The 12378-nt window shown below is 38.8% G+C and overlaps 1 protein-coding gene across 1 annotated transcript in view; it reads left to right on the top strand.

Annotated features, from left to right (window-relative positions):
• The first annotated feature begins 5550 nt into the window (after nt 1-5550).
• Nucleotides 5551-12378, top strand: part of LOC122651414 (formin-like protein 18) — a 39626-nt gene continuing 32798 nt past the window's right edge. Inside the window, exons 1-2 of the mRNA XM_043844795.1 lie at nt 5551-6096; nt 8882-9582. Coding sequence (XP_043700730.1) covers nt 6024-6096; nt 8882-9582 — 774 coding nt within the window. The 5' untranslated portion in view covers nt 5551-6023. The remainder of the gene's footprint in view (nt 6097-8881; nt 9583-12378) is intronic.

Genomic DNA, 12378 nt, shown 5'->3' with positions numbered 1-12378 from the left:
TGTGTATCTATCTTCTTCTTTCGGTACTTGTGATTTTGAGCTTTGTCCCAAGGGAGATTAATAGCTTGGCTAACTCCTTGGCTAGAGAGGGAACTATTGGTGACATGTACAGGTCTAGCCCAATTCTGATCCATGGATTCAAGAGATGTGTTCTACTCCTGTCATAAATTTCACACGCATTTCATGAATAGTCTTCTATCACCCCCCCCCCAACAAAAAAAAAAGTTGTTGTTGAAAAGATTTACCAAATCTACAAGTAAAAAGAACAAAAAACCCCAACATCCTTCTCTCTCACCTCGTTTTTATCCACCCTGCCTAATTTTTTATTCCCCACATTGTTCAACTTCTTTGTTGTTCTTCTTCTACTGACAGGGGGTGGTGGAGCGGGAGGAACAACAGGGAGTATTGGAATGGGGTGGGGCAGAAAGGGGGTACGGAGGAGGGGGGTTGCAAGGGCGGGTGTGACGTAGAGGCTCATAAAAGGGGGGTTGAGGAGCAACTGTGGGGGTGAAAGGGGGTGGAGAAGTTACAGGGTGCAAGGGAGGGCGGGCAACCAAGGGAGTTTTTAGCACGGGATTCAATGAATGCTTGGAAACTCTCAAACCATGCATCCCTAATTTCTGATACACTCCAATAATTCAACCAATGTTTCTCTTTTCATGTGTAAAGTTTAAATTATGGTTCATAGGTTTGTCATCGGTTGCAGAAGATCATCGTTTGAGCAATTGAATGAATTCGTCATGACGTCTATGAAAATCAGAGATTTTGAAGACTTTGTTAAAATGCACAATCTCCTCTTTGGCAACTCCAAGCATTCTTTCGTCTCTACATCTTTAGCTCCTTAAAAAGCCCTCTACCGAGACTTTCAATAGTGAAGACTTTTTTTTCGAGTCGAGTCTTGCTCATCCTCACTTCAGATTACATAGAAGAGTCTTAGCTCGTCCTTACAGACCACACCTGGACATTTCACCTTGCCAACGCTCGAAAATAGATCTCTTTTATGATTATTTGATTTTGAATGCTCTTAAATTTTAGTTGAGACTCTGTTTAATTGAACAGAGGTAAGTGTAGACCATCAAAGTAGTCGTGAACCATCTAATTAGTGAATAATCACCTAAGGATTCAAGCTAACGTGTGGAACCAACAAGCACCCTCATAATAATTGCGATGGTGATGCTACAAGCCAATGTAGGAAAAACATGTTAACAATTGTTGGAAAATTCATCCAAAATCATACATAATCACATGTAATAAGGGGATAGATTACTTGTCTTAATTGTAGACAAACCGGTGTTGATGACGGCAACCTCAAGCACCATATAAAGTGTCACAAATTTAGAAAATCATGAGGAAACTTGAGGAATAGGTGGACCTGAGTCGTGGCAAAAGTTACTCTCCTTAAGATTATAGATGCCCCCTATGGTGCAAACTAGATCTTTGTGAATGAACCTCCAAGATAAAACAGCACCCCAAACATGAGGCTATCTAGTAGTGATGCACTTCACATGCTAGGCCACTAAGGACACAAAAAAGTTGTGCTCAATTGGATATAAACATCAGAAAGAGAAAAGCCAAAAGAAAGAGATCGTAAAAATGTTAGTTTTTTGGGCTAAAAACCTTCTCTCTATATATAAGAGAGATAGAGACACTAACCATGAGTGTTTCAAAAAGACATGCCCATAACACCAAGACTTTTTCTCGCAAGACATGTTTGTTGACCATTTAAACATGTCTTCCAATAGGCATACTCATTGGTCATTTAGGTGTATTATGGAAAGAAAAAAAACCCTCTAATATTTGGAATCATATATTTTAATTATATAAAACTCCAACAATCCCCCACGTGATTCGAAATATTCAAATCAAAATATAAATTAAATGGAAATCAAATTAAAGAAGTAAAAAGCAGAGGGAAAAATCTCTTTGTAATAAAGTCAGTTACAACATACTCTTGTAACATTTTTTTCTCCATTGCCACATCATTTATAGCATTTTTCATGAGGTCATTTTTGTAATACCTCCCCACTTCTTGATCTCCTCATCTATACGTCTCTCTCTCTCCCTTTGCCCTCCCTTGTGCATCGAACCCCACCAAAATCTGCCCCTCTGTACCACTACCTCCTCCACACTTTCTCCACCACCACCACCTCAAACCTTCACTTATACACTCCTCATGAATTATTCAATCGATTACATGGCTTTTATAAAAAAAAATTATTCCTATGTGTGAAAAAATTAAACATTGGTAATACATGTTAAGAAAACAACGCCCAGAATGGTGATTTGCATAAGAAAACGAAAAACAGAGAAGGCACTCAACATACAACACTAGGGATTTACGTGGTTCACCCCCAAGATGGGAAGCTACGTCCATGGCTGAGCAATAGAACAGATTTCACTATCTTTTGGAAATGTTACAAAACCTTTCAGACAACCCTCCCAGAGATAAAAACATTATATAGAGAAGCCCTAACCTGAGGAAGTACAGAAATGCCTCTAGACCCAAAAAAGCCAAACCGGACAGGGTCGGACCAAAATATAACATATGTCTCAAAACATGTCGATTCGAAGGTCTTGACGAGCCCAACACAACTCACGCCTTTGGTAATTATGTACGCCCTTTTTAGGCCATCCAAGCTCAATTCAAGGTCGAAACGGCCCTCCAAATATCCCAACTACACTTTCTGTACTGAAATCAGGCTTCACCAATAACAATTCATGTCACAACAACAACAAACCTAACCTTATCCCAATTTAATGGGGTCGGCTACATGTATCCAATCAAAACAATGTAGGTAAAACTGAGGTCAAACAAACAAGAAATGAAGAGATAAGAAAGCAGGAGTGGAGAGTAAGATGAGACAAGGAAAAAGGGAAAGGACAAATAAGAAAAAATGAAAGGTGAAAGATGAAGATAAGAGGAAAGAGACACAACTCAGCAAATCAGTAAAATCTCAGTTAAATGGGTCTGTAACATGGATCCTTGCTCTCCAATAAGTTTATCCGATACACGAAACAAGACCTAGACTATGCATGTCCTTCCTCACAACTTCTATTATGGTCATTTTAGGTATGTCCTAGCTCTTTTAACTTCTTCTATCAAGATCATGTCAATCCTCCTTATTAGGGCGTCCCTAGGCCTCTACTAAACATGACTAAACCACCTCAAATAATTCTCTCAGAGCTTGTCATTGATCAGGCTAATTCCCAAGGGACCAGGATCCTCTGCAATACCGACGGGGCGGCGGTGCACATCCAACGGCACAGCAGAAGCCAGGTGGTACACATGGCACATGTTGCCTTTGCTGCGCCGCCAGATGTGCACCGCTGCCCCGCGGTACTGCAAAGGATTTTAATTCATTCCCAAGTCAGCTATTATACATTCATTCCTTACTTTGTCCCTCCTAGTTTTTCCGCACATCCACCTTAACATCCCCATCTCTGCTACGCATAGCTTCTCAATATGACATTTCTTAACTGCCCAACATTCTATCCCGTACATCATAGCCGGTCATACAACAGTCCTATAAAACTTTCATTTAAACTTTAAAGGAATATGTCGGTCACACAACACTTCGGACGCATCTCTCCACTTTAATTATCTGAGAAACATCCTTCTTTATGTCACCTTCTTTATTTATGATTGACTCCATAATCTAAAATAGTCACTTTGCGGCATCTCTTGTTCTCGATTCGCACTATATCAATATCCATCGTAGTGTGACTAATATTACACGTCATATACTCCGTCTTCGTCCTACTAATCTTAAATCCTATTGTTTCCAAGGTTAATCTCCATAACTCTAACTTCGTGCTAATATACTTGCTTTTGTCTCATCTACCAAAACGATATCATCGGCGAAGAACATACACCACGGGACCTCATCTTTGATGTTCTTGGTTAGGTGGTAATTGGTAATACATGTTAAAAGGCGAGTAATGCATGTTACCATAAAAGCACAATGAATCCACACACACGACACACAAACACAAATAAATAAATAACATGAGTTATCTAATGTTTAAAAAAATTTATGTTTGAGATGCCCCAAGCACAAACATTCAAATTGTGGTAATACATATTAATAGGTGATGATGAAATTAAACTCTCAAAAATTTCTATATTTATAAAAGAGCATTATGTACACCCATTTCACATGTTTTTTTAATTCATTTTTCTCTATCCTCGTTAATCATTGTGGGGCCTCTATTGACAAAACCGTTTAACACATTGCTATTGGTGTGGCATAGAAGATTCCTTTCACACAGACAACATGGGGAAGGGTTCCCCACAAAAAGAATAGTACGCTTTAGCAATACTCTTTTAACATTTTTTAACTTTTGATTTAGACTGTGACCGTTTATATAATATTCTAAATCGTAGTATAATCTAATATAAGATCACACCATCAAATCATGAATAGTTTTAAAAAGATTCCAATTGGATGAGTGGTTCAATCATAATGTTTTAATATTTTTAAATATTTGATTTGGATCATGATTATTCAATTACCATTTAAATCGTGATAAATACAATAATACTATATGATTTAAGATCAAATTGCAAATTCTAAAATACCCTAATTATATAATATTTTGATATTTTTAAATATATAATTTACAGCATGACCATCTATTTAACATTTTAACTCATGACAAATACAATAACAAATGTGATACATGATGAAATCTTCATAAAATGAATTTCTCTCTGGAAGCCCGGCCCCTACGACTACATGAGGGCCAATGGGAGTATATTGTAAAGCATCAATAAGATCAAGTGGAATTTCTGTATTTCATAAGGGGTGAGACGGGGTCATTTCACCCCATCATGTGTCTTGGTGGAGGAGCCATGCATGCTCGCAGACAGGTTTTTTCGTGCTTGAAACTTGTAAGCCATGCTGCAGGACACGTGGTGGCATCATTCGTAAAGAGACCAACAAAGCTCTTAAAATCAACGGCTGAGAACTAAATCGCACGCTCCTTTGAGAGCGATCGAGATTTTCTTGATAAGAAAGTGCACATGCAAACAAGCCAAAAAGAAGACTTTGCACACAAACTTATACTAAAACCCGCACGACAAGAAAAAGGAAGAAATCTGTGTTTTCATGCCTAATACGTCCTAATTGATTAGTCATTACATGATCGAGTATAGAACAAGTTCCGTGGTTTCGGTTGGGATATTTGATTCCTTCACCTGACACGTCACTTCCCCGGGAAACACACTTTCGAACGCCAATCCAACGGTTCAATCCCAATCTGATGGTTCCCGATAAAAAGGGTAGTGGGCCAAGCGTGTGACGTGGAATAGATAAGATACGTCAGCCCTACGGATTGTTGTATATCTAGAAGAGGCTGGTCTAGTCTAGCAGATTAAAATGACGAAAATAACCTTAAAGAATGGGTTCCATTGTATCGAATGACGAAAATAACCATAAAGAATGGGTTCCATTGTGTCGTCGTGGCAGAAGCACACGTGCCATATTGCTGAGTAGCTATCTGAGCTCTTGGTGGAGAGCGAGGGAAAATCAGACATCATCATCTTTCACTTTCGTCTATCAACGAACACCTGCACGTAGAGAGAGAGAGAGAGAGAGAGAGAGAGAGAGAGAAAGACAAAACAGAGAGCTGATCCTCAGATCCAAATTACTAACGACGAAGCTATCTCTCGCATTCATTCCTCCAATTGAAAGCGAAGTCTGCTCAGAAGATGGAGGAAAGGAAATATGTATAAAGAAAGAACCAGAAAGGGAAGTGTGAAGGAGAGTACAAGCGAGAAAACAATCCCGTAAAGTCGCAGCAAAATCTATTTCGTTTCGTCCTTGCTATGGTTTCTGAATTTATACTTTTTTTCTGTGATGAATCCATTCATTCAAGTGTTTTCTCATATCGACCTCTTTCTGAGCGGTGACTGTTGAATGAGTTCGGCTTTTGAAGTTTTAATGTGTTTGCCATTGGAGCTCTCGGTTCTTTGTTTCCCTTGCTAGGGTTCGGTTCTTTTGGATCCTCGGATTTCTTCTGGCATGGCGTTGTTTCGGAAATTCTTCTACCGTAAGCCTCCCGAAGGACTTCTGGAAATCTCTGAGAGAGTTTTTGGTAAGTTGTAATTGGTTCAGTTTTGGTGGATTCACCTAGGAATTGGCTTTTCCAATTTTGGAACTTCTTTACGTTTGTTTGATATGGGTCTGTTCTTAATGTTTAGGTGTTAAGTGTTAACTGGTGATGCTAATTGTAATTTGGGTAATATATGCATTCCTAATTGTAAATTGGAAAATTGCAATTATTTTTGTATTGGATAATTTGACTTTATATGTGTTATTAAGATTTTATCAATGAATATTAATTAAATATTTATTGATTTTGGTTGCGAACAGGAAGATCCGTTTGATGTGTGTATTGTTGGTCGACAGTATTAGACTGAGGACGAGAAGTCAATATACTAGTACAGCATTTACGTCTGAAGTGCAGAAATAAAGAAGGAAAGCAAATGTAACTTCAAACCTAATTGATAATTAACTGAAGCATAATGTACCTTATCATAACTGAAAATAGTTACCTATATTTAACGCTGTCAATGTCCCCCTGAGGTTGCACAATAGACATAGGCCCACAAAAATCTCCTTTGCCATGCTCGATGCAGGCATGCTGCAGAGAACTCCAAATCTTGTTAACAAGAAACCGTTGAATTGAACCCTTTTATCACTTTGCCAACAGATAAGTAAAGTCTTTATTTAAATCTCCCTTGGCATATACCTGAAAGGACCTCCTCTTGTATATGATTTTGAAAATTCATCCATCATCAATGTGAGGAATTGTCAATATGGGGGTATCAGCAGCTTAACTGTGTCTGGAAAGCCCAGGCAAGCTATAGTATGCGGTTGCATATGACTGTAGGCGTGTGATTTGGGTGTTAGGTGATAACAGTGGTGTATTTTGGGATAAGACCTGCCGGCCAAATTGGGGTGCTATATAAATTATTGTTGTACTAACTAATAAGTATGTCATCGTGTTGGCTATGGCCTTAGGTTGTCTAGGCGTTTTAGCAATGCTGTTTTCTTTATTGTCCAACTCTATTTAGGATAAGACCTGCCGATCAAATTGGGGTGCTTTATAAAATACAGTTGTACTAACTAATAAGCAGGTCATTGTGTTGGTTATTGCCTTGGGTTGTCTAGGCGTTTTAGCAATGCTGTTTTCTTTATTGTCTAATACAGAGAATTGTATTCGCATGACTTTCTATGAATTGTTCTTATGCTGTGCTGCCACTAACATCGCTTAATTACATCAACTTATCTGCGTGAGATTTCTTTTTCTGCCTGAACCCACCTCATCATATCTCTAGGAATAAACCTGGATCTGGATCTTTTTTCTAAGTTAGCGAAGACCAGGAGAATTTCTTGCTTCTTATCTTTGATTTTCTCCATTGATTGCCTTTTTGAGAAGATTGAATAGATTTTTTTGGTGAAAAAAATGATCTTTGATAATCCGATTCCATGTCTTAATGCTTAGTCATTCACTCCCAAAGTTTTGTATAAGGTATCTTATGTTTGATACCATGATAATTGAATAAGGTTTTGTTACTTTGTATATTATCGGCATAGTTGAAAAACCAGGTTTTCCGATTTGACTTGTCCTCCAAAAAAATTAATGGCTCGGACGAGTCAATCCGAGTCATGTTTTGTTTTGCAATTAATAGTTCTGTCCCACTTGTCCCACATTTCATGTGATTTACTTTTTGAGTTTTAACTTTACCACTTAACATTTACCATCATGTCTTCTTGCTTTTATGAGTTTATGGTAATGTGAAGTGAAGGCCTCAAAGGTAGTGAAGCTTTTTTGTCCTTATGTTTCCTTCTACTTCATGCTTCTTACTTTTTTGGTTTTTAATATATTTTATGTATTATAATATAAAAGGTATGGAAGGCTTCTTCGTCGGGCTGTCTCCTTCTCCTTACCGAGTTTTCTTTCTGTATTATGTTTCTTTACTCAGTAGAGGAGTTGGCATTGGTGGAGATCGAGGAGAAATATGAGAGAATTGTGGAGGACAGAAGAAGAGAGGGAGAAAGTGATGGGAGACTGAGGCATGATTTTCTTGTAGAGCTTCAAAACCCTAGCATCTCTCTCTCTCCCTCTGAAATTCCCAATCATGGAATTTGAAAGATCTTAATCTCTTGGATAGAGACGATGAAATCCTAAAAACAAAGCCCAATAGTTCTGGCGACTGGGAAACAACATGAACCTTAAAGCTATATCCACTCTGGTCTTCCCTGTACATCATCGAACTTCGGAGAAATAAAAAATTAAGCTTAGAATTTGGTTAGAGATGATTAACTCAGATTGTTGTAATGGATGGATCATGGAGGTAGAAGTGAAGAAAACAAAGTAGGAAGAGAAGGTAGCCCGAACAGACAGAGGTAAAATGGGACAACCAAAGGAGGAAGAAAAATGACCCAACTCAGTGATTTTTTCTTGACTTGGACATAATTACTTATTCAAGGGAAAATCGGGTCGACCAGGACCGAGTCTGGTCATTTTTTAAGCTTGGCGAGTCTCCACGACTCGGGTGACTTGCCGAGTCAAAACGTGGTTTTCCAGCTATATCATGTAGTGTTGGTTTTTATTTTCCAATCCTGTAAAAGAATCCTCTTTTTGATCTATTCATATTGTTTGCTTGTTTTTGGCCTAAACTTTTCTCTATGTTATGATTTTCTGGTTTCAATTGAGAGTAAGTGGTTTATTATCTGTATGTTTAACTGTCTGTTATGATCATGAAACCTTTATTTACTTTGGCCCATAACTAACGAAACCGTTGGTTAGTTTGAATTGCATTCAGCAAAAGTATTCATTTATATGATTTATGGTTTAACTTTTGTCCACACAGTGTTCGATTGTTGCTTTTCCACGGATGTTTTGGATGAAGATGACTATAAAATCTACATGGAAGGTATAGTTGGACAACTACGTGACCACTTCCCTGATGCTTCGTTCATGGTATTCAACTTCCGAGAGGGAGATAGGCAAAGCCAGCTTGCCAGCATTTTGTGTGTGTATGATATGACTGTAATGGACTATCCCCGGCATTATGAAGGTTGTCCGTTACTCACAATGGAGGTGATCCATCATTTTCTGAGATCTAGTGAAAGCTGGCTTTCTCTGGCACCGAATAATGTGCTGCTAATGCACTGTGAACGAGGTGGATGGCCAGTGTTGGCTTTCATGCTGGCTGGACTTTTGATTTATCGGAAACAGTATACTGGGGAGCAGAGAACCTTATACATGATTTACAAACAAGCACCTCGTGAGCTTCTGCAATTGCTTTCACCACTTAATCCACTACCTTCACAGATGAGATATCTTCAATATGTTTCAAGGAGGAATGTAGCTTCAGAATGGCCTCCTTTGGACAGGGCACTTACATTGGATTGTGTTATTCTGAGAATAATGCCTAATTTTGATGGAGAGGGCGGTTGCAGGCCAATATTTAGAATATATGGACAGGATCCTTTCATCTTTACTGATCGGACTCCTAAAGTTCTGTTCTCTACAGCCAAAAAAAGCAAACTTGTCCGTCTTTACAAGCAGGTGAATGTACATTCTCCTTCGTTAGTTTATTTTCAATGTTCCTTTTTCTTCATCCTTTTCTTTTTAGTTTTCCTTGTTTATGTTGTCCTAGGAAGAAAATCCTTTTTTCCCCTTTCATTTTTTTTTCTTCCTGAGATATGATTCTCTGATTTCATTTTCTAACAGTTAGAAATGGTAATTACATCTGAATTCCTCTATCTAAGAATGATTCCACATATTTTTATTTTATTTGTGGATTGTCTTTCAGTTAGAAACTAGATGAGAATTGATTCTAGTAAAGGAACAAGATCTAACGGCAAGGGAAAGGAGGAGGAGGAGAAGTGAAGAAGGAAGTAGAAGAGAGAAAGAAGGAGAGTTGGGAGAAATCGATGATAGTGGAGAATAGACTCCACTCACCTATTTTGTCATTAACAACTTCTGGAAATTACATAGGCCTCTCTGAAGAGGTAAAAGGAAAAAGAGAAAAAAGTAAAATACAATTTAACATGGCTTATGATAAGCCATTGACAAAAGTACCTCTAACAACATAAACTCTAACACTCCCCCTCAAGCTGGAGAATAAATATCATGCATTCCTAGCTTGCACAAGAGGGTACTACATTGGTTAGGTATGAGACCTTTGGTGAAGATAACTGCCACTTGATAATCTGTCTTCACAAGGGAATACAAATGTAGCCAGAATTCAACTTTTCTTTGATGAAGTGCCTATCAACCTCAATGTGTTTCGTTCGGTCATGTTGAACAGAGTTATGAGCAATACTTATAGCAGCCTTGTTATCACAATAGAGCCGCATAGGTCCCTCAAAGTCAAACCCCAACTCTTGAATCAACTGGCTTAGCCATATGAGTTTACACACTCCTTGGGCCATAGCTCTAAATTCTGCCTCTGCACTAGATCTAGCTACAACTGGTTGCTTCTTGCTCCTCCAAGTAACAAGATTAGCACCCACACAGGTGCAGTAACCGAATGTAGATCGATTGTCAGAAACTGAACCTGCCCAATCGGCATTAGTGTAGCCCTCCATCTTCAAATGATTATACTTGGCATATAAAAGGTCTTTTCCTGAAGACCTGATGATACGATAAACAACATCCAAGTGCCCACTCTTGGGAGCATGTATGAACTGGCTCACCATTGCAACTGCATAAGTTATGTCTGGCCAAGTCAAGGAGAGATAGATCAGTTTCCCAAATCCCAACTAATCTCTGGTACTTACCTACATCCATAAGAGGAGAACCATACTCATCTCCAAGCTTATGATTTGGATCAATTGGGGAGTTTACTGGTTTGCAGTTCAACATTCCTGTTTCTTTCAATAGATCCAAGACAAACTTTCTTTGGCATATATTGATTCCTTTCTTTGACCGTGATACTTCAATACCCAAGAATTACTTCAAAAGTCCTAGATCTTTAATCTCAAACTGTTGGGCCAGGTAAGATTATAATCTACTTATCTCAGCATTGTCATTCCCAGTCACTACAATGTCATCAACATAAACAGTGAGAGCTGTGACCGTACCATTTCCTCTCCGATAACAAAGTATGGTCAGCCTGGCTCTGGGTGTACCATTCCTGAGAATAGCTTGCCTAAATCTCTCAGACCAGGCCTTAGGAGATTGCTTGAGGCCATAAAGTGCCTTTTTTAGGAGGCACACTTTCCCTTCCTTTGAGGGAAACTTGAAACCCGGAGGAGGCTGCATATACACTTCTTCTTCTAAGTCACCATGGAGAAAGGCATTCTTTACATCTAATTGGTACAACAGCCAGTCTCTGTTGGCAGCCACTGATAGTTGGACTTTGATTGAGTTATGCTTGGCCATAGGAGCAAATGTCTCTTGGTAGTCAATGCCATACACCTGACTGTACCCTTTGGCCACCAACTGGGCCTTATATCTTTCCACAGTACCATCTGATCGGTACTTAATGGTATAGACCCACCTGCATCCAATTGGAACTCTCCCCCTGGGAAGATCTACAAGTGTCCAAGTACCACTCTTCTCAAGAGCCATCATTTCCTCGGACATTGTGATGCAGATTCATCACCAAATAGGGTTTATTTATTTAGAAATAGGCATAGGGTTGGGTTATATACATGTTGGGCCTTTGTTCCCAAGGGTTTTCTATGTATTAGGCCACTTTAATGAGCCTAAACAAGGGGTATATAGGTTGCATACGGGATTAGCCCAATACTTAGTTTATTTTTATGTTTTTTAATTGAACCAGTTCAAATTGGTTGCATCCAATTGGTTTAATTTAAGTGATCATGTGATGTAAGTTGGGCTGGATTAGGATTCTATAAGTCCAGCCATGTTTTGCGTCTATTTCCTTTAGTATTCTAGTTTCCTAGTCAGTTTAAGTTACCTAATAGGTTAGGGCTAGGGTTAGGCCATTCCTTTTTAGTGTAGGAGTCTAATTTTAAGTCTTTTATATAAGGTTGTAAGGGGGCCAAGTATTGAAAACGAATTTGATTAATAAAAATTAGCTTTATGCTTGTTGCCATTGCTGCTGTTCCTCTGTGAGCTCTCAAGGTGGTAAAGGGTAGGTGGACTCCTGCGACTCCTTGCATCGTGAAGATCGGGAGGTTCCTTCAAGACTTCAAGTTGCTGCCATTATTTTTGCATTACAGTAAGTTTAACCCTGCAAGTTATTTTAAAACCTTCTTCCACCTAGCTATTACCCTTCCCTTAGACCTAATCCACATCCCCCTCCATCTATCAAACCCTAATCTCCATTAAACCTGCAACTCCTACCTCAACTAGGACTCCCTCATAACTCCAGATTTAGCCATCAGTTTC

Source organism: Telopea speciosissima, chromosome 2 (genome assembly GCF_018873765.1).
Source record: "Telopea speciosissima isolate NSW1024214 ecotype Mountain lineage chromosome 2, Tspe_v1, whole genome shotgun sequence".
Classification (NCBI taxonomy): domain Eukaryota; kingdom Viridiplantae; phylum Streptophyta; class Magnoliopsida; order Proteales; family Proteaceae; genus Telopea; species Telopea speciosissima.
The sequence above is the reverse complement of the archived record's forward strand: the minus strand, read 5'-3'. Positions and strand labels throughout refer to the sequence as shown.